Below are 23,741 nucleotides of genomic sequence, written 5' to 3' on the forward strand. Positions count from 1 at the left end.
TACTCCTGTACTGTACTTCTGTCCAAATGTTGAGGTACTTGTACTTTACTTGAGTCTTTTCTTTTCATGCCACTTTCTACTTCTACTCCGCTACATTCATCTGTTCCAGCTTTAGTTACTAGTTACTTTAGTTACTCCGCTACATTCATCTGTTCCAGCTTTAGTTACTAGTTACTTTAGTTACTCCGCCACATTCATCTGTTCCAGCTTTAGTTACTAGTTACTTTAGTTACTCCGCTACATTCATCTGTTCCAGCTTTAGTTACTAGTTACTTTAGTTACTCCGCTACATTCATCTGTTACAGCTTTAGTTACTAGTTACTTTAGTTACTCCACTATATTCATCTGTTCCAGCTTTAGTTACTAGTTACTTTAGTTACTCCGCTACATTCATCTGTTACAGCTTTAGTTACTAGTTACTTTAGTTACTCCACTATATTCATCTGTTCCAGCTTTAGTTACTAGTTACTTTAGTTACTCCGCTACATTCATCTGTTCCAGCTTTAGTTACTAGTTACTTTAGTTACTCCGCTACATTCATCTGTTCCAGCTTTAGTTACTAGTTACTTTAGTTACTAGTTACTTTACACATTAAGATTTCTGCTCTCTAAACACATGTAGTTTATAAATCTGATGTTTTATTCTAAAGTAAACTAGCCAACAATATAACGGCTACTAGTCAGCTGACATGATCAGACCATTACACAGGTATTTGACTGACAGCATTGTTTTGATCGCTTCCAGTTTTTAAAATGGGAGGATTTTTCTGCATTGACTACTTTTACTTTTAATACTTTAAGTACATTTTCCTGATGATACTTAGACTTTTACTTAATTAACATTTTCAATGCAGGACTTTTACTTGTAACAGAGTATTTTTACAGTGTAGTAATAGTACTTTTACTTAAGTAAAGGATCGGAGTACTTCTTCCACCGCTGATCTGAAGCAATAAGAAAACTCTAACCAGTGCCTTAAAGTACTAATATCTATTCAACGTGCAGTACCTGGATGTTGCACATTGCATTCCAATCCCTTACATGATAACAGCCAAATCATCAACACTGGCTTTCAGAAAACCCTATCTTAAACAAGTCCTCTCCATCCTTATCAGGCTGCTACAACAGGCTTTCCCTTCCAAGCAGAGGCTGTGTGTGCTGTGATCAAATGGACCAGGCAAAATAAAACAGTAAAAACACACAGCAGATAAAGCCCTGAGCAATGTCAAGGTCATTTCCTGCTGGGTGAGGAAATAAACTGGAGGGAAGATTGTGGGATCCTCCTTTCACTAACTCTGTGTGTGTGTGTGTGTGTGTGTGTGTGTGCGCGTTTGTCTGTTCATGTGTGTGTGTGTCTGTTCGTGTGTGTGTATGTATGTGTCTGTGTGTCTGTTCGTGTGTGTGTGTGCGCGCGTTTGTCTGTCTGTGTCTGTTCAATATGTGTGTTTGTGTGTGTCTGTTTGTGTGTGTCTGTTTGTGTGTGTGTGTGTGTGTGTGTGTACATCGCACACATACCATCTCTCCGTTCTCAGAGTGTGCCCTCTGGTTTTTAACAGCTGTGAACATTACAGTGTCTACAATGGAGAGCTCATAGGCAGAGGAAGTTGTGGGATTGTGTTTAAATCTAGTTGTTCAGAATTGTAATTCCACATTGTGAATGTGCACAACATTGTGCATATGGGCACCTGTCTTTAGTTGAAGACAGACCTAGCTAACCTTTAACACCTGTTCCACGGCCCTCTCTGGTTGGATGTTTCAAGACTGTTGCATCTTTGACAGTAACCACACCCACTAGTGATGTCACATTCTACTGAGTCACGATGGAGAGTTAAGAAATAAACCACGATGTCAGCAAAAACAAGAGCTGCTGCTGCTCGTAAGTTAGTATTAATAGTGCTCTAATTACCACAGAACTTTAACAGAATATATAGAAAATAACAGACATTAACTCAGAGGATGCTGGGAGCCTGCAGTGTAGGGCTGTTGGAATGAATTTCAGGAGTCAAATATAATTCCAATAGTAATCAAATATAATCAAATACAAATCGAATGCTTAAACTACTATTTGAATGTGTATTTTTAACAAATGTGTTGGCTAACGTTAGAAAATCTTACCCCCACCGTGGCCATCCCAAATATAAAAACTAAATGCTTGTCATGTCACATCTGATGAACAACAAGTTAGATCTCAGAGGACGGAGCTATCGTTACCATAGAAACTGAGTAACATTAGGCTTGTTTGAGATAAACTGAGCCTCGCCTGTAAAGTGGACGAGAGCAGGCGGCAGCAGCCGGGGGCGGTGACAAAAAGCTGCAGTAAAGTCAGACAGTTTCCAGCAGCCTTCAGGCTCAACAGGAAGTCACAGAAACACTCACATCCTGTTATGGCCGATTCTGATTTAGTAAAATGTTATCAGACCCAAATATCAGCTTGTACACAGTCTCCAGTTGTTTTTATGAAGACAGAGTAGCTGTCAACATGCTCTACATGTGATCTGTTGCCGATGTTAATAACAAACAGACTGTAGATGATCCGTAATCTGAACAGATTCAGTCTCTCTGACTACTAAACGTCAGCCACACAACAGGTGGTTTGTACACAATAAGCCTTTAAATCAGACAAATAGCTGTTAAAATCAATTCAAAAACAATAAAAAGTGTATATAACATTATCATGTTGTGTTGATTCTGAACCAATCAGCTGTGAGATCAGCTGAGAGCCAGGTGTTTCCCAGCATTCCCTGGGTCCGCCTGGGTCTTGCAGGCTGTGAAAAACATAGACAGTTAAAGAAATGGACACAGCGACGCCGTAGACTTCTACAGAGATCAGTGACGTCTCTTTCCCGGTGATGGCTGAGCGTTACTGAGCAGCCTCCAACTGAGCTTGAAGACGTAGATGTGACGTGAGCAACCTGTCTGAAAGTTGGAAGTCTTCTGGTAGCTGTGCCAAGAGAAATCTCAATCATTCCCAATCTAGCAGAGACGGAGAGCGTAGGTATATGTAAGGAGATAACATAGACACAGGCTCATTATTGATCACTAAAATGATAGTTCACAGTAGTCATTACACTTAAATTTTGAATTATGCGACAGAAAGTTGCGTGGTTATGACCCAATCGTTAGCCTATTGTTATAAAAACGTCTGCTACGGAGCCAGAACGTGAGCTACAAGGTAATGGAGCCTTTTATACATTGTCGTGTTTCTTTAGAAATAAACAACGGACAAATAGAGTCTTTAAACGCCTCAGATGTAAAGGTATTCTCTGATCTCGCCTTGATCACGTGATGTCATCGTTGCCCACGTGTGCATGACATCAGAGCAAGCCGGGATCATATCAGACACAAATCTAACATGCATTGGGCGGCGATCGCCGCCGATTGATTCTGCGCAGACCTGGATCATCTCGAATGAGCAGAGAGCTAGCTGTTTCTCAATGTCAAGGATCCTTCCTTGGTAGGACTAGTCCTTCCAAGGAAGGATCCTTCAGAGGCTAGGCCAGGCTTCTCCTTAGCATTCGGAGAACACGTACAATGGAACAGGCTACCAAGTGCACGTCATTACGTTTACATCAGTGAAAAGGCCTTTGGTGCTGCAATTCAACAGTGGACAGAAATGCATGTGCTACTGATTGTTTTGCTGTACAGCATCTTTGCTGAGATGGAGCTGCAGATGATGAGAGAGCATCGGGGTCAGGCTGCCCGCAGGAGGAGGAGGTTCATCTGTCGCCACCTCTGCCGTCAAAGACGTGGGATGGTAAGTGACGTTAAAACATGAATAAAGGGTAAACAAGTAAGCTAGCTAGTGAGATCTCAGAAGGCAGAGCTAACGTTACCATAGAGAGTAACGTTAGCAGAGAGGGAGTGACAGGCTGCGGATCTAAAGGAGGATGAGAAATACTGCTTTAACATGAATTAATATCCGACTGATGACTTTTTTTCCTAACTGCGTCGCTAGTTATAGGAGCTCAGCTGTCAGAGTTAGCTTCTACTTCATATATTACCTTCTAACAGCTGGATTCTCAGTAAAGTGACAATCTGCAAGAAACAGGTTTTTTATAAATCACTAAAACAGTAGTGACAGCACCGTTTGGTTTAGTTATCAATGCCGTTAACACGGTGGCTAACACTATTGTTAGTCCGTTAATGACATTTCGGCTGTGCTTTCTAACATGATGTCATTGTGCTAACCGAGCAACGTTAGCCTTTACAACAGACTACATATGTTAGATAACGTTTCATTCCAGAGTTCTCTGTTGATTTGTGTTTATCGCTGTGTGCTCGTGGTGGAATATAATGTAAACAGAGAGCGGCGTGCCAGAAATGGAATGCTCCATGACGTAGATCTCCTTCAAGGCCAGGCTGATGTTAGGAGTCCCTCTAGTGGACAGAACGTGTAAAAACAACCACATGCATGACCATAAGCCTGAGTAGTGTAGTACATATTAACAGGCTGCATTTGAGCATTGAATATTTATAAAAATTACAAATTAAATGTTAATAGTATTGTAGAAGAAGATTGACAACAAGGCCACAAGGGACTGGTACCCTGCAGAATGCATCAGTACACTAAGATTTAGCTTCAGCACAGTTTCTATACTAGAAGCAGATGAAACACACACAACATTGACACCAACTCTGTAATGTTACGTTCCTCAAGCTCATCTTGTAATACAGAAATGATCCAAATCAATGTTGTCCTAATGCAACTAAAATAAAGCAAGTATTACATTTTTTTTTTTTTTTTAAAGATAATTTTTTTGGGTCTTTTCCCTTTATTATTTAGTGACAGTGGATAGACAGGAAAGGGGGAGAGAGAGATGGGGGATGACACGCAGCAAAGGGCAGCAGGTCGGATTTGAACCCGCGCTGCTGCAGGACTCAGCCTACATGGGGCGAAAGCTCTTACTGGGTGAGGTAGAGGCCGCCCTGGCATTCCATATTTTAAACATTACTTTACTATTTGATGCCTTACAGTCATTGTTTCCATTCCAATGTAGAGGTATAAGAACATTACTAACTTTATCTACTGTTATTCTCAGTGCTCACATGGAAAACTCTTGATTTACATAGGGCCGATGACTGCAGCTGAGTCTCTGGTTAGTTAGTCTCTGGTTGAGCAGCGTCCCGCTCACTGTGATTGGCCCGCAGCGTCCCGCTCACTGCGATTGGCCCGCAGCGTCCCGCTCACTGCGATTGGCCCGCAGCGTCCCGCTCACTGCGATTGGCCCTGCAGCGTCCCGCTCACTGTGATTGGCCCGCAGCGTCCCGCTCACTGTGATTGGCCCACAGCGTCCCGCTCACTGTGATTGGCCCCGCAGCGTCCCGCTCACTGTGATTGGCCCCGCAGCGTCCCGCCCAGCTCCTGCAGCTCTGTGAGCAGCTGCTCCAGAGCAGCGACAGCATCCTGCAGCTCGCCGTGGATCTGACCCGTGGACACATCTGTGTGCATTTGCTGGAATAGAGTAATGCAGAAGAAAAATATTAACTAATGATCACGCTTTGGGTTCAGGACATTTTACAGTTGCTCTCTGGTGGACAAACTGTAACATGAACACTTTCTAAATTAACTCAAACATATCTTTGGCATCACTGCAATTCTGGCCAACCTGTGCGCTGATGCCTTATTCCTGATTCCATAGCTCCATTGTGATTATGTCCCCTGTCTAACTTGCAAAGACACATTTATTAGTGATGTTTCAGTATTCCACCTTCATCAGGCAAATCATAAAATGTTCCGTCACTGACCTCCCTGCATCCAATGGTGCCCCATAAAACAGAATAAAGATAAATAAATAAATAAAAATATATATGTTATATGTTAAATATGTTGACCAAAGTCGGTTTGTCAAAAACTCACTCGGCACCATTTTGATTTTAAAGAGGTTAGTGAGAATCGAGTCGGTTTGGTGTTCAAAAAGACCAATGAAGTGATAATTCTAACCGCTGACAAACTATCAAGTGTTAGCTGACTGTGCACATCATAATCCATCCCAATATGTTGTAGCCAGATAGCAGTCGAGCACTGACTGAGTGCTAAGCTAGCAGATAGTTAATAAAAGGCTAAATCCCTCAGGAGTGCGACAGTGCGAGCTGAGCAGCAACTCATCCCGTCAACCAGTCAGACTCTAATACTGGCTAGACCCATGTACATGACACCTGCTGTCTTCAGCTTCTTCACATCATGGTTTTCATTAGTACCCAAACTAGACGACTACATAGCATTCACCACTAAATATAGTTTCACTTTTGTATGCAATGATTAAAATAGTCAATGTTTGTGTCAATGGCTTAGTCCTGGGGGGTACTTCATCACCATTCTTTTAAGTCACATGATTTTATATTTTCCTATAAATTCTACTTTGTTGAAAGTAATGGAAAAGTAGTCACAGTGAGAAAAAAATGTATAGACATAAAAAATTGTATGCATCAAGATGCATCAATATCATTTTAATGGTATTATCATGGCATGGAATGGGATGGGTTGAGGTGCAGCAGTGGACTGTGATTAACCCTGAGCTTACCTTAGCTTTGGTGGCCAGACTCTTGAGGCTGAGGCGGGTGGAGGAGAGCAGCTGAAGAGCTTCTGTTGGATTACTCTTGTTCTTACAGCAGCTGATGGTCACTGAGACATAGACACATTCAGAGAATGGATTAGATGCTTTTGTGTATCTGTAGTGTTGTTCTAGATTTGAACTCAGTTTCTTTCACTTTTTTTTAGTGCTGTCAATTATTAATTAATAAATAATAAATAAAATAAATTAATCACACATTTTTATCTATTCTAAATGTCCCTAGATTTCATTTTGTCTAATTATTTTGTCTCATTTTAATGGTCTTATCAACATGGAAAAGTGGATATGCTTGCTTTGTGCTTTGTGTCTGAAGTCAGCCATTGTCGCCTGGCTTTGACGAGGGGGCAGAGAATTGCCATCAGCTGTGTGCTTGGCCATCAGCCGTGTGCTTGGCCATCAGCTGTGTGCTTGACCATCAGCTGTATGCTTGGCCATCAGCTGTGTGCTTGGCCATCAGCCGTGTGCTTGGCCATCAGCTGTGCGCTTGGCCATCAGCTGTGCGCTTGGCCATCAGCTGTGTGCTTGGCCATCAAGTGGTCTTTCAGACTGGACGTGCTGCGATGATAGCTCAGTTCACAACGACAAAACACACAGATCACTTTGGTCTTGTCAATGGAACCATTTGGCAACTTTTTAAAAGTAAACTTTCTATTCAGAATCTTATTGGCATCCATTTCGGCGTCTCACGCTCGCCATCCACTCAAAACCTAACGTTAGCCTACTACTCTTTGGCCGGCTCCAAGCCCAAACAAGTGTGTGCAGCGTGCGTGTTGTTCTGTTTCCGGTCTAGCTAGATCCGGTGTGGTGTTGTAGTTTTTCTAACATTACTAGTTGTTGCAACAGCATGTGAAAAAAACTACAAAGTTTGATAGGCCAAAAAGAACGTTAATCTCGCGATAAAAAATTGACGCCATTAAAATGGGTTTGCGTTAACACCGTTAATAACACGTTTAACTGACAGCACTACTTTTCTTTACATTTTACTGTATGACCATATAAAATAAACAAACTATGAATTATGCAGACACTGCTCATCTGCATCAGTTGTACTGTACAATCCAAAATGAAACAGTGAATATAATTGACAACACAACAACAGGGTAAAGTGTGATACTGTATACCACATTTGGAGTATTACATAGCTGACACAGCTGTTTTCATTTCATCATCTGTCCTGGCTATCACAACGTAACCAGCAAAAGTATGCGGCACGGCACAACCTATTTTTCTTTTGGTTTTCCATTAGCAGAAGTTGTGGCTAGCACCTGGTACTTTTTTTGGTACCACCTCAGTCGAGGTTCCAAGCGAGTTGAGTGGATACTAGAAGGTGGAGTTAAAACGCTGCAGACCACTGATTGGCCAGAGAGAACCGTCACTAGTGTGACAAAGGACTTGCTCGGTGTCTTGCTCAAGGGCACCTCAGCAGTGCCCAGGATGTGAACTGGCACCTCTCCAGCTACCAGTCCACACTGGTACCCGGTCTGTACGGGGACTTGAACCGGCGACCCTTGAGTATAGGTACTATTACCAATACTTTAGGACGGTTTGTCAGGGCTGGGCTGAATGTGACATTGCGTTACAGTTTGGGAGTGGAGTGTCCAAGGACACATAATAGATTCTCAGAAGACAGAATGAGAATGGCTAAGAATCCTGAGTTCAATATTACTGTGGTAAGGAAAGACATCAACATGGCAAAAGTGAGACTGTAAAAGTGGAAGGGCTATCACCTTCCCCCATATTGATGGCTCGTAGGACCATCTCCTTGAAGAGACTAGCTTCCTTCTCCCAGCCCCCAGCCTGAAGCTTGCAGCGATGAGCCTTGGACAGGAACTGGAGAGCCTGGGAAAGCACACAATAACCCTGCCTTTAGAGTAGGTGACTACACACAAGTCAAATGCAGTCATGGCTTTAGCTGGTCTCTGCCGTGGGGATTATTGGTTAGTTCAGCTGACTATGAGTCAAGCAGCATGGGGAAATAACATGGTTGGGACATTTCATCTCATCAAATTAATTCAATCAGTGCCGCTCAGAACAAATACTAAATATGAATAATATTGGCGCCAACCTTTTCGTTGTCCTCTGGGTTGGAGCTGCGTCCGTCTTCGTACAGCAGAGCGTACTGCTGCCATACCTCAGAGTCGCTGCTGTGGCGGGAACTGACCCGGCCCAACAGCTCCTTCAGTTTGGAGCCAAGGGCCGCAGCCTGCTCCCCCTGGCTGTCCGTCACGTTCTCAACAACTGCTCGGACCAGGATCTGCACAATCTGCCATGGGGACAAATCAATGATACATACATCAACAATGCATTTGTGTTCAAAGATAAATCACAATTCATCAAGCCTCAGCCTCATTATATGTGATGTCATGGCTCGGGTTGGAATTCCACATGCAATTCTATAAGAAACTTTATTATTGGTCACATACATGTCTGGCTCAGGGACACTCTGACATGTGGCCGGAGGAGCCTGGGATCGAACCGCCAGCCTTGTGGTTGTGGTTCTTTAATTACTGTTCATTAAAGCAGCATTGCCTCGAACTGCCAAAGAATCCAAAGACGAAGCGGCAGGATGGAAAGCAACTGGGTTTATGGGAAACGTGGTTTTCATTTTCACAAACACTGGAACTCATAATGGCACTGGCGTGAGACTGCTAATTATCACTCTCAGGTCTCTGTGGTTTATGGCAATTATGTGAGATTTTGTTACCGCCACATCTTCCACATCTCTTTCCACCTGAACACAGGCTGCTGTAGACTGGCTCCTCCAAAGACAAACAAGGCTGTAAAGACCAACACACGCAGTATAATATCTGCCAGAGTGTCTTTGATGCCAGTCTATTTGATGTGACATTGACTGTGATGAGAGGGAGATTAAATCCAGAAATAGAACTCTGTTTGATGCTGTCTATCTATCTCTATTATTAGGGTGAAAACTGAATGGATGACTTATTCAGATTCCTGCTGGATCCAGTTAAAGTGTGAAATTAAATGGAAAAGTAATAACCTCTAGGTTGAGGAAAAAAGGGTAAATAACATGAATGACAGGCCAGAATTTTACTTTGACATCACAACAATGGAGAAGGTAGAAAGCTCTCTTTTTTTTCAAGGGATTTGTGTGTGTGTGTGTGTGTGTGTGTGTGTGTGTGTGTGTGTGTGTGTGTGTGTCATGTGACTAGGGTTGGGTATCGTTTGGGTTTTTTCCGATACCGGTGCTAAAACGATACTTTTAAAATAGTGCCGGTGCCTAAACGGTGCCTATATATATATATATACACATATATATTTATATGTATATAATATAAAATATAAAAAAAGGAGCACAGACGACAGTTGGCGACATTAAAGAATGGCTTGTTTATTGCTAAGGCCATATGGTCAAAATGAAATGATTGATTAATAATGTCATAACAATAACTTATAACAATGACTTATTTCACCAGTAGATTGCTGGTAAATGACAAAAACAAGCACCAGATGGGAAAAGGTTTTTTTTACAATAACTTTGAATGCAACAAAAGGCTGGCGAGTTTCAAGCGAACACACCGTCTGTGTGTTGTTTTCCGACAACAGCAGCTGCAGTCAGACTGTTTACACCACTTAACGTAAGCTGTCAGCATTTTAACCATTGTGTTTAATCCAGCTACTAGCTAACGGTACCGTAGTGTCCTGTGCAGCGATGCTTCTGAAAAATCAAAAGTCAGGCACTGAAATTTTCATTCATATTTGGTCTTGTTACTAGCATTTACGTCGGAACCAGTGCCCTATTGGCATTGAGTTTCGGTACCCAACCCTACATGTGACCCTCAGCTCCTCTGAAATCTATCAGCTAAAGCACTGGTGTCAGCGCACTGTGCACAGAGACGATTCATGGCGGTCCCTGGCATCATCTCTCCTTCACCACTGCTCCTGCTCTGGGCCCGGGGCAACAAACAACCCCAGGACAGAGAAATATGGAAGAGAATAAGGCAGAACTGTGGCTTCTAAAAATGGGACTGAGATCTGATTATGTAGTTAAAGGAAGATGTTTTTATGCAAAACACCATTAAAAGGTGCAAGATGAATGTTAGTAAAAATAGAAGGGTAAAAATGGAATTTTCATCATTTGAAGTAAAGAGACTGCTTTTATGTGACGTTTTGACAGGTTTGTTTCCCTGAGGAAGGCATGGGAGAGGACTGCTGCACAGTGATGTCAAACAGCAACATTGTTATAGAAATATACACAAGAGATCATGTCAGAATGTGAGCATAATACCCAGAAAATGGGGACTGTGAGTCCGGAGAGTGGGGCTTCTTCGACATGCATTAATGCTGATTTGGTGTCTAATGTCCTGACATATCTCTAAAAAGACCAAACAACTGCTAAGCATGGATTATAGAGGTTTTAGTATTAGATCAATCTAAAATGTTGTCTGCATATAAAGCAATGGAGTGTTGGTGACCAAACTATGGGATTGGTTTAATCAACAACTGTGTCTGATTGTTGAGCTACAGGTTCAAGTCATAATCAAAACAAGAAAGGGGAGAGAGGTCTGCCTTGTCCCGGGCATCCAGGGAGAGATGATGCACCCTCTAAGTACCCTAGCCATAGGTAAAGTACTACAGAACTACTACACAAACAAAACGAGACCAGCAGAAGAGAGTGGAGCTCTCTAAACTGCATCTACCTAAATTAAGTGTGTGTGTGTGGGTATGAATGTACTGGATTATTCAGTTCATTTTTCCCTCCCAACTCAAAATTGATTTTGTAAATCTTACCATTGTACTCCCTGGCCACACCCCATAGCTTACACTACCATGCACATGCGCACACATCGAGTCTCAAACAACTCCATTCCGGTCTCCAATGAAACCAACGTCGTCATTTGTTGTGCACTTATATTGTGGGTTTATAGGATACTGCCTGAATTTGATCAATGAAAAGTATGTTTTCTTTAAAAATACACTGAGCAGAAGACATATTTTTTATGCTAAAAATCTTGGGGTCCCATTCTTTCATATTTTCTAAGGTTACATTGTTCTGTTGTCTTACAGAATACACAAGTGGGTATAAGTTTTAAATAAAAGTCATCTTTAGTTGCATATTTGGAAAGTAATCAAGTTATGGTACTTTAATATTGTGTCACTTGGATTAACAGGTCATTAGTAATTGCATGGGAATCTTTTTAAAGTAATCCTCCCAACCCTGGTCCCAGCTGTAGAATGAAGTTTGAGAAGAAGACATTAAGAGCAGTCCTTTACCTGGATGTCTTTGTAGTTTTCCCTGAGGTCCATTAGGCGATGGTAGGCATGGATGGCTTCAGTAAACGCCCCGATGTCCGTGCTCACAGCGATAAAGTTCTCCCAGATCTGCCAGTGTTCATAGTTACACTTCAGGGCTTCCTGCAGGGTACAAAAGGCTTTGTTTCTGCAAATAAGGGGGACAGAAAGAGAATGAACACACTGTGACATTAATGTGTCAAATACACTTTTAACACACAACAGTGATGTTACACACACACACACACACAGACAAACACACACACACACACACACACACACACACACACACACACACACACACACACACACACTTAAAAGTGCTCCTGCTGAATCAGCAGTGGTGCTAACCAGGTATTAATAAAAGCTTTTCCATTTCAGGCCTGAGAGCACAGACGTCTGATGCAAACAAAGCACCTTTTTGAGGTCTCTACCACGAAGCTCTTAGGCTGTCCTGTGGGCAAAGTGGGCTCCTAACAACTACAAAGGTGTAACTAAGGTACGTGACACTGCCTTTCAAAAGGTTGGAATCACTCAGAACATTTTAGATTTCCATGAAAACTCATACTTTTATTCATCAAACAAATTGTAAATTGAAAACAATACATAAGACACTGAGAAGGTTAAAAAAGATAATCTTCGCTTCAATTAACAATTTGGTGCTTGAGGGGGCTGTCTCACCTGCCTCACTGAGTTGTGTTGAATGGCACTAGAGTTGGTTTTCCCTCTTGGTGCGGTTCGTTTGGGCAGCTGTCTCGCAGCAATTGCACTGAGATGCGCACCAAAGGGGACAAATCAAGCGTACCGGGAACTCCTTCAAGTGGTGGTCTCAGTACGCATTCAACTGCTGGAAGAACTGCACATTTTTGGCCTGAACCAGCTGCCGAAGTCAGTTGCGCTGCGCTGTGATGACCAGCGCTACAATCAACCTGTGCAGTTCTCTCTCCATAGCAGGACTTGGAAAAATGACTTTTTCTCCTCTCTTTGTTGAGCTCTGTTGGCAATTTACCCCATGTTAATTCTGACCAATCGAATAGAAGTTTAACAATTACGTTCAAAGACACATCTGGCCAATGATGTGAATGTTGTCACGTGACTAGTTTTCTGCAATTTGGTCAGTTTCACCATTTCATCAACTGATTGGAACCAGAGCAAACAGTGTGGTGTGACAAGGAACCCAAACGGCTGAAAAATGCTACAATGTAGAATTTTTAGCTCTTGGACCAAATAAACCAAACTACAGATGTGAAGGCACACTTAAACTTGGCTTCTATTGAAGAATTCTCCATTTGCAGCAATTACCGCCTTGCAGATCTTTGGCATTCTAGCTGTCAATTTGTCAAGGTAATCTTCAGAAAAGTCACTCCAAGCTTCCTAAGGTACATCCCATACATTGGATTGGTTTGATGGGCACTTCATTTGAATGCAATGCTTGGGGTCATTGTCCTGTTGTAGGACCAATCTGGCTCTAATCAGGCGCTGTCCACATGGCGTTGCAAAACGGAGTGATAGCCTTCTTTGTTCAATATGCCTTTCACTTTGTGCAATCCCCACTTTCCCCAACACCAAAGCACCCCCAGACCATCACACTGCCTCCACCATGCTTAACAGATAGCATCAAGCTTCCAGCTTCTTTTCATGGGTCCTGCACCTCACTCAAGTTGAAGGCCAGCATCACCCATTCGCCTATGATGACCCTGGTGTTTTATGAGTACTGTTCAATAAACCTGCCAGCTGACTTTAGCTCTTTTATTTCTTTGTGAAGCGACACATGAAGATGCAAAAAAACACGAAGATTTTATTAACGCTGGACAGGACACTAACCTCCATATCTGTCATCTGTGGGTCCTCTGTGTCTGTGGATAACTCTTGTTTTTATCTTTTGGATGGCTGGGTGGATGTGCAGCCAGAGTCCTTGTTGTCTTGTTGATGGCAGTAGTGATCAATAACAGCTTTCCAGTCTGATAATAAAGCTTCACTTTGAGGGTAATCCTTTCCGTGTAAGCCGCAGGAGATAAGTAAAAGAAAGTAGTCCTACAGTTTTTGTTTTAATCAGTAGGCTTTCCTTGTATGCAATGTATGAGCTTTCTCATGATACTCATACTGCCATCACTCGCCGCGCTTATTCACTTTGATCAACGACCAATGGGGAAACTCCAACACTCAGCCGACCAATGGTGCAGCTCCACTCACTCACTAAGTCAAGGACAGATTTTTATTTAGCGTTTACAGGGCTGGTCACACTTTGGTGACTTCCTTTTGTTTGGTGCTACAATCAGGTCAAATTCTCCTAATACACGAACCATGATCCATCACAAATCATCTTGAAAACTAATGGAGCCATTTCCATTATGTTTGCTATGGATATTGATGTTTCTAATGCTAAAATCGTACCTAACAAAGCTCAATCTATTCTATTACCCGACACACTCTCACTACCAATGCAAACAAGTTAACACAAACGTTTCCAATACACACCACAGTCATAGTCATACTCACTTCTTCTGGAGGCGAATGTAGGCTGTAGAGAGGTTGTTCCATGCTTCTGCATTCTGAAAAGAGGAGGGAGTAAAGGAGGAAAAAAAGGGAAGGACACAGTAAGGAAGAGGTGTAGTACAATAATAACATTACATATGGAAGGATAAGAATAGAAGAGAAGAAGAATCCACACAGGTATGCCCAGAGGCTATCAAACCGTGCAGGGTGGTGTGAAGAAAGAGTATTGGTGTTGCAGATTCTGCTGCGTGGTGTTTGTTTTCATGTGTGTGTGTGTGTGTGTGTGTGTGTGTGTGTGTGTGTTCTGGACTGTGAACGAAGGAACAGGAGTGTTTGATGGGATTGTTATTTTCTCCATGCATGAACTTGTACTTTTCCACCTTGTGATGTAGTTACTGAAATGTTGAGTGTGTGTAGGTACTTACATCTGGCTCTAGTCCCACACATCTCTTAAAAGCCCTGGCAGCTCCCTCATAGCCCTCCAGGGCAAGGTAGGCACAACCCAGGGAAAACCACACACCGAGCTACACACACACACACACACACACACACACACACACACACACACAAATCCATGTATTATATCTATGCAGAGATATTTCAAGAAAACATTCCAAAAGCAGCTTGTTAGCAAAAATAACAGATTATTTACATCCTAATAAGACTACTGGCTGTCACAGTTCACTTCCTACCCACAGTTCAGTACGAATTTGGTACAAAAAGTGGGAAAAAACCTAAATGGCGAGGGCCTGTTAATCGACTACTTGCAGCTTTAATTTTAATTTATAATAGGAAATGAATGTGTTCACAGTAAACAAATATTAACTGTATCTATCATTCCACATATAAATGTATCGTCCCTGAACAGTATGGTAGCCCATGTATCTAGATATGTATCGGATTGTCCTATAAGGGAGAGATGCACAGCCCTAGGTATTGTTGTATATGTACATAATGCTACCAGATTAGATAGTTTCGTTATAATTATCCCTTCCAGAAGCACATCTCTCAACCACAATTTTCATATCTGAATTATTACTATTTGTTGCATGTCTTATTTCTGCTTAAATTCGAGCTGTTGGATTCCACCAAGCACAGCTGATCACAAGACAGTGCTTGAGATTCCACGAGCGTGTCAGAAGCAGCTGTCTGTTCTGCTCCAGTAAACATACCAGCCCTGTCTGTTCTGACGGAGTCTTCGGTGCGTTGCACAGAGCACACTGAGCCGGCCAATAGACCGGAGGCAGGAGCGCCGTGACATGCCGCGGAGCACGGCCAAGTGCATTCCCCTGCGCCAAGCCATTTTGCTTCTCTGTTCTATTCTAATCAGACGTAGAGCTGTTTGCCAGGCTGAACCCAACGCTACACACAGTAGGACAGCTACACTACAGGGCAGTACAGGGAAGCATACTGAACAACATATCTGGAATATAAGCTTTCCAATAATATAGGAATTATAAATGAATAATAATTTAATGAAATGTTATTAGCGTTACAAGAACCTTAGTTTTGCGTTTCAGTAAAACGTAAGTGATGTGCTTGTACCTGCATGCCGTTGATTTGCAGTGAGTGCTCAAAGCAGTCCACACACTGCTGGAACTCTTTGTTGCGGAGGTGCAGCAGGGCTTTGGAGCGCATGGCTCTTGCACTGCGGCGGCCCGACAGCTCCCACGCACGGTCGTAGTACTGATGCTCCCTCAGGATGTCTCCCAGCAGGCAGTACAGACTGGGCATCTCCTTCTTCTCCAACTCCCGGCGAACTATCTCCTCAGCCTGGGCAAATAGACGGGACGGAGAGGGACGGTCAGAGTGGAGGACGAGATGGATAAGGAAGGAGACCGTCATTGGAATGGGGATGAAGAGAAAGATGTTAGGAACTGGGAGGCAGTGTTCGCCATGCAGTACTAACAGAATAAAGTTACACAGGTAATACGTATGGAATGCCAAGATGAGGTGTAAAAACAACAATGGATTTGGGGAAAAAGTTCAACAGAAAAACAAATGAACCCTCTGGGGTCGACACAGCTCAGCAGGATTAGAATAAAGATGTCATGTATTTAGATAAATAGCATCACATTGGCTCCGGTAAAAAAGTGAACGGTAGACAACCCTACTTGATACAACCTTGTGATGCTATTTATCTAAATACCAGTACCTGAAATTCAGTTCCGGTACCCAACGGTACCTTTTTCGGTACTTTCCCTCAGTAATAATGCAAAATTAATTGAAGTTGTAAAAATAATTCCAAACCTATTTATCCTATTTACTTAGAACATTTAGTTATTTATTTAGAAGATTTTACACTCCACACAAATTAAAACCCCTCCCTCTCCCCTCCCAAACTCGTCCCTACGACCTGTTCAATCAAATAATTATTCATTTCTCACACTGCACTGGAACCTTTATTCTTGTATTTGTATCTTATTCTATTTAACCTGTTCTTATCTAGACTATACAACTGATTGTACCAGATACAGCATTCTGCAATTAAAGATAATACACAAAGCTTCTATTACACTCTGTAACTGACAGATAATTAAGATAAATAACCATACACTGGCACGTTCTTGCTGGCATAGCTGCCGATAGAAAAATTATAGTAACAAACATCTATTAGGGCCATCACTGTGTATTTGGCCGTTAAAATGTGGAAGAAAATTCTATATTTGATCTGTCTGAATTAAAGCTAATTTTGTACTCTACTGTGATGGAAGCATGAAGGAGCCACTGTACAGCTGAAACATGACACAGCAACATCCAGCGGACCTCAGGCGGACATGCGGTGTGTGTGTGTGTGTGTGTGTGTGTGTGTTTACCTTGCCGTGTTGGCCCAGCCTCTCATAGCAGATAACTACATCCTCCCAGAGCTCCAGCTTCTCATATAGGAGCAGAGCTGAGCTGGTGCAGCCGAGGTCCGTCAGCAGGCTGGCCAGCTGTTTCTGGAGACGGAGAGAGAACGAGACTCAGAAGCTACCACCATGCTAGCTGCTTCAAATGTCAGCATGCTCACATGCGCACAATAAAAATACTGACATGCGGGTGTTTAGCAAATGTTCACCATCTTAGTTTAGTGTGTTAGCGTGCTAACATTTGATAAACAGCACTAAAGAAAAACTACAGCTGAATGATGGAAATATCATTAGTTTGCAGGCCACTGGTCATAAACCATTGTTTCACCAAAGATACTACAATTCATCCTGAATGTCAGAACCACATCTCATGGCAATCCATCCAATACAGAAACAGCAATTTCATTTATATAGCAGAGATGTTCACAAGTCATTTTTTGGAAGTCCAAGTCGAGTCTCAAGTCTCTGGTCATATCTGTCCCTAACACTGTATTGTTAAATCTTATGAATTTAAAGCATGTCCTGTAGCTCCCATCCATACAGTACAGCATCAACATCAGTTGTAGGAGAACTTTATGGGGTCTACTTAACACATCCCTCTAGCCCTCGGACCGGATCTGATTCTGGGTTGAGCTAGAAGGCCTCTGCCTGATGACCTGAGAGGCCTGATGGGGTTATGATCAGTGAGAAAATCAGAGATAAACCATTAAGTGCTTGTAGACTAACAGCAGGATTTTGAAAGTGATTCTGTATTGTACCGGGAGCCAATGAAGTGGTTTAAGTACCGGAATAATGTGTTAAAATTTACGTGAATGTGTAAGGACTCTGGCTGCTGCATTTTGAATGAGCTGGAGGCATCCTACTGATTGTTTGGATAATCCTGCAAATAAAGCGTTACAGTAGTCTAATCTCAGCCTTTTTTGTATTTAGCTTTAAAAGGTTTCTGGATATCCAGCAAGTAATATCATAAATACAGTTAACTAGTTTGTTAACAGAGCTGAGATCATCGGGGAAAGTGGAATGTACAACTGTGTGTCATAGGCATATGGCTGGTAGGATATATTGTATTTCTTTATGATAATACCAAGCGGGAGCATGTACAGATTGAAGAGCAATGGTCCGAGGACTGACCCTTCTGGATCCCAGAGAAGATTTCATTTGTTTCTGCAGATTTAAACATGGAGCGTTTTAATTAAAATGTCATGGTCAACAGTGTCAAACGCAGCCGGAAGATCAAACTCTAAAATAGAGTTCAATGTCACGGTTTATCTTGAGGTCATAAATTACTTTTGTGATAGCTGTTTCTGGGCTGTGATTGGCTTTAAATCCCAATTAGTATCTATCATATATATTGTGACTTGAATGACATTCATCCACTTATTTATATAAACATTTTTCAAGTATTTTGCTTATAAAAAGGGAGATTGGAAATTGATCTGTAGTTATTTTTTAAGGATTCTTTTTTTTGGCATCGTAGGCCTTTATTTGATAGGACAGCTTAGACGTGAAAGGAGAGAGGGAGGGGGAATGACATACAGCAAAGGGCCGCAGGTGGGATTTGAAGCTGTGGCCACTGCGGCAAGGACTGAGCCACTCCCAGGTGAGTTAGCCAGGCGCCTGGTCTGTAGTTAGAAATTATACCTGAATCCAGATTTTCACTCAAAAGTCAAGCGTTTATAAACCTGGAAAGTCTATACAATATTTCATGGCAATCCATCCAATATTTGTTGAGATATCTAAACATAATGACTATATGAAATAATGACTACAGTACTGTAAAATAAATGGCTGCCTAGTCAGCAGTGATGTAACATATTTTACACTGTGTTGTGGAGTTACAGGCCTGAAATGTGCTAAACCAGGGGTTCTCAACCTTTTGCAAGCTGGGCCCCCCAAAAGCTGGTTCATTGCAGTTGGGCCCCCCCTTTCCCAGCGACACCCCCACTACACCACCTTGCATAGATAGATGGATGGCCCTAGGCTAGGCTATTGTTTTTAGGCCCACACTATTATTATTATTATTATCATCATCAGTAGCGGTAGGTAGGCCTATTATCATTACTAGGCTATTGTTATAATTGGCAGTAGCACCAGACTTCTAATGTGAGCTTGCAGGCATTATTATTATTATTATTATTATTATTATTATTATGAGTAGTAGTAGGCCTATTATGATTACTAGGCTATTGCTATATAATTATATGAGGTCACATGCTTTATTGCTGTTATTATTATTATTATCATCAGTAGGCCTATTATCATTACTAGGCTATTGCTATAATTGGGAATTGGCACCAGACCTCTGATATGAATTTATGCTTTATTATTACGTTATTATTACTAGGCCTAATAGTAGGCATATCATCTGCATATTTTACAGAAGCTTGCAGGTAGGCGATGTTAATGTGAGACCTGAGCCAGGTCAGCTTCATCGTACTTTCGAAGCTTTTTTGCAGCTGGTGGTGCGTCGGTTGCCTTGTTGGTCCTCACTAGAAATCTCTCCATTTTTGTTTGGTTTTGAAATAATTTGGATGTGGATTAGTTGTGTTTTCAATAAAGTTGAGGCTATGATGTAACGATGTGTGCAGCCTGGACGCGGAGTGGTGTGTGTCTCTTCTCTGCTCTGACTGCAGGCTGGGACCGCTGCGCGAGGCTGCTGAGAGACTGACCGCCTGTGAGGGCTTTTGGACGGGGGAGGGGCTCACGGCAACACCCGCTGCTCGTTGAGCACTTAACTGCAGAGTGATACGTACTTTCGAGTCTCCAAACACCACAAAAGTCTCCAATAACACCAGTAAAAGTCGCTAGATTTGTCGCTACTCGCTTTTGACAAAAAAAAAGGCGCCAGGATGATGATTTGTTTGTGTGTTAAGCTTGTTTTACAGTTCTGCAGAGGCTCCACGCAAAGCTTCCTCCGTAGCCTACGTAAGTGGCCTGATGTTTATACTTGTGCACTGGTGTGTGCGTTGAGCCGGCATATGTGTGTGTGTGTGTGTGTGTGTGTGTGTGTGTGTGTGTGTGTGTGTGTGTGGGGTAGAGGGAGAAGTGAGAGAGTGATGGCGATTAGCTCCGGAGCAAGTACCGACTCTAGAGTCATAAGGGGCTTTCCGACCAGAGGGATTTTTAAGTTCCTCTGGCCTCAGTAGCGTACTTTTTTAGCTCCTACTCCAGAGCAGGGTCTTTTCCCTTTTCCCTTTTCCTAGATGGACTTGATTGGTCGAACTTATAAGTCCCGCCCACTGCCAACTCGGAACTTGCAGGCAGAGCAACAACCAACAACGGGACATTTTTAACAATTTTCACCATCTTATTCATCATTAAATTCACTTCTGACAACGTTTTAGGCGCGAAATTAACTGTTTAGATTTCTAATATAGGCTGTCTTGCAAAAATTGATGCTGAATTGACAATTTGCTTCAAAGTTTTCGGAGTTCAGAAGCTCCATGAAGTGAGGAGACAGCCAGCAAGGGCCTGCCCCGGCTTCTAGCTCGTGGCTGGGCCAGTCATGCTCCGACACCTCGCTGTAAGCTGGAGGTCTGTCAGACTGCTCTCGTAAATAAGAGGCTTTTATTTCGCCGTTGACGGTTCGTTTGTTTAAATATAACAACACATGTCCATCATAAGCTTAGCGGGAACCTGTGGTTAACTTTTCAGGTCTTTTCAGAGTTAAACTCCACAAGCGTGTCCTGCGGCTCGCCGGCCGTCACACACACACACACACACACACACACACACACACACACACACACACACACACACAGCGCAGCAGGCAGAGGCGGGGTCTGTTCCGAGTATCTTAAAGCCCCGTCTGTGTTGAGCAAAACATTACGTGAATTACTACGAGAATGGACGGAATGCGGAACTCGAAAAAGTGGACTGAGGAGGTGCAGGCACTGCTGGCCATGTACGGCCTCCTCCATGCTGCTTTGTTGTTGTTGTATGTGGCGCTAAGGTCTAGTGACCATGCTATAAAGACCGTTGCCGTGCTTGCGTCACTCCCTTACCCCTCCTACCAGTCCCTATGGCCACTTGGCCAGTGGGAATGCAAACGGAAAAAAAGATTTTGGGGGAGAGTAGTTCTTAGAACTGCTTAGAAGTGTACTTTTCCTCTAAAAAGTACAAGTACTATCCGGTCGGTAAGCACCTATTGTGAGAGAAACAAAGTGTCTCCCCTGTTCTTTCTGACCACGGTCTGAAATCTGGAGCAGGAGAACTTAACCCTCTCCTTGATCTCATGTTGTTGATGGAGAAGGAGAACCAGGAGAAGTTAACCCTCTCCTTGATGTCATGTTGTTGATGGAGAAGGAGAACCAGGAGAAGTTAACCCTCTCCTTGATGTCATGTTGTTGATGGAGAAGGAGAACCAGGAGAAGTTAACCCTCTCCTTGATGTCATGTTGTTGATGGAGAAGGAGAACCAGGAGAAGTTAACCCTCTCCTTGATGTCATATTGTTGATGGAGAAGGAGAACCAGGAGAAGTTAACCCTCTCCTTGATGTCATGTTGTTTATGGAGAAGGAGAACCAGGAGAAGTTAACCCTCTCCTTGATGTCATGTTGTTGATGGAGAAGGAGAACCAGGAGAAGTTAACCCTCTCCTTGATGTCATGTTGTTTATGGAGAAGGAGACCCAGGAAATGAGTCGGGGAGGAAATGCAATGCTACCAAGCCACGGCCGAGCCACATGCGTCGCCGTGACGTGTAGTTACATTTTTCGAGAGGTGCACGTCAGGCTACGGAGTAGGGTCCGGTGTAGACACAGAGGGGTCTGCGTCTATGCCGGACCCTGCACCATCGATTCTACGCACAACTATAAAAAGGCCTTTATAATAGACCAACCACTTGCATTTCAACATGGGGGGAATTTTCGTGATTATTTTTTTTTTCTCCCATCCTGTAGCCTACTCGCGCCCCCCCGGGAGAGTGTCCGTGCCCCCCCAGGGGGGCGGGCCCCACCGGTTGAGAACCACTGTGCTAAACCAACAGTACATAACGTAGAAAAATGCCTTAGCTCCAAAGGTGTTTAAAAGAAATGGTATTTCATGAAAATAAAGTAACACACACACACACACACACACACACACACACACACACACACACACACACCATAAATAGACCTTCAGTGCTTTGTCACATGCAGGCCATGGTTCTCCAGTGTAAAAAAAAAAAAAGCATCACAGCACCTGCTGCAATCATCCGCCTCCACTTGCTTTCATGTCCTCAGGCGGCAATAGGGACTCTTCAATTCCAGCTTTATTGCTGTTATTAGTTATTACTGGGTGATGTCTTCTCCCCACCTGGTATCTCTCCCTCTCTCCAACACTCCCCCTCCTTCCTTACAGCTTTTACTACTTAATCTATTTTATTCTGCCCCCTACCCTGCGCTGAGTTAGAATGTCTCATGTTTGTCTTCAAAGATCTAATGATGGTTTGTTGTATAGCAAATGTGGAACGAAATGTCATTAGTGCAGTTTGCTACAGCTCTCTGAAACCTTGATACTTCCCATTTCCTGCGTTGCTTCAGAGCTGTCACCTTCTGCACAAAGAGCAATACAAAAACTGAAAATGAACATTTTCTAACTGAAAGCAAGTCAGACTGAGACTGTGGACTGTCCAATCAAAGCTTAGAAACTGTAACTACTCACAGCAGGTCTGTTAAGCTTTGGATTTCTCCACATGTTGTAGCCGTGTGCACAGAGCAGTAGTAAGAGAGATACTCTGTATCCAAAGAGTTTGGAGGGCTGTGTCTTTAAGCAAAGAAATAGATTAAACGGTGTGTTTATCTGCTCTAATGTAAGCTGCTAACATTAGCATGCTGGCTAACTAGCTTCCCACTTACATGGGTATAGTGATCTAGCATTACTTTGAAGGCAAATAGTTAACATAGCATTAGCTAACTACTTTATTTTGTTGGGTTACAGATAAAATTAGAAAGTTCCCGTTAAGGAATAGAACAGCGACTGTGTGGGAGATAAAATGCTACTTTATCACTAGAGATAGAATTATCATCACTATATCATCAGAGTTTAATGCTAGTGCTAGCAGCTAGTAAACACCTAAACAGCGCTATGGATGTCTTCTAATGATACTAGGGCCAACTAGCTAACTAACTATATAGTCCTGCAACACAAGAACAATGCTGCTGATTATTTCCATGTATTCTGCATGTATCATCCTCGAGCATGCTGGCTGGTTGGACAGGCCAACCAACAGTTGTTGAAGACGTTGAGGCCAAACAGCTTATATTGTTAGCCTGTTTATATTTCAGCACATATAATAACAGAGTTTACAGACATCTACCCATCTTTTATTGCTATTAGTGTTGATAGCGGTATGGCTTGGACCAAAGCCCACCACTTTGGTCCAAACTTAAATATGAATTATGACGCAACATGTTTAACTGACATTAAAAAGTTGCGGTGGACGGAACAAAACCGGAACGCAGCTGGGACGCAGCACAGACGTGCCCAGACATCCATGGTTCCCAGATGATGTATCCTACTCTTCTGACTTTTCATCTGACATTCCCATTAGCCTCAGCTGTATGTTATGTTCTGTAGTGCCAATAAGCAAATG

At 42.7% G+C, this 23,741-nt stretch overlaps 1 protein-coding gene across 1 annotated transcript in view; it reads right to left on the reverse strand.

Annotated features, from left to right (window-relative positions):
• Window positions 1–4,452: 4,452 nt before the first annotated feature.
• Window positions 4,453–23,741, reverse strand: part of ttc27 (tetratricopeptide repeat domain 27) — a 97,702-nt gene continuing 78,413 nt past the window's right edge. The window contains exons 12-20 of the mRNA XM_078273225.1: window positions 17,135–17,257; window positions 15,864–16,091; window positions 14,744–14,842; window positions 14,322–14,374; window positions 11,805–11,970; window positions 8,635–8,832; window positions 8,297–8,408; window positions 6,519–6,619; window positions 4,453–5,449 (exon numbers count right to left, since the gene is read on the reverse strand). Of these exons, the coding sequence (XP_078129351.1) occupies window positions 5,324–5,449; window positions 6,519–6,619; window positions 8,297–8,408; window positions 8,635–8,832; window positions 11,805–11,970; window positions 14,322–14,374; window positions 14,744–14,842; window positions 15,864–16,091; window positions 17,135–17,257 (1,206 nt within the window). The 3' untranslated portion in view covers window positions 4,453–5,323. The remainder of the gene's footprint in view (window positions 5,450–6,518; window positions 6,620–8,296; window positions 8,409–8,634; window positions 8,833–11,804; window positions 11,971–14,321; window positions 14,375–14,743; window positions 14,843–15,863; window positions 16,092–17,134; window positions 17,258–23,741) is intronic.

This window comes from Sander vitreus, chromosome 17, assembly GCF_031162955.1.
Source record: "Sander vitreus isolate 19-12246 chromosome 17, sanVit1, whole genome shotgun sequence".
Classification (NCBI taxonomy): Eukaryota; Metazoa; Chordata; class Actinopteri; order Perciformes; family Percidae; genus Sander; species Sander vitreus.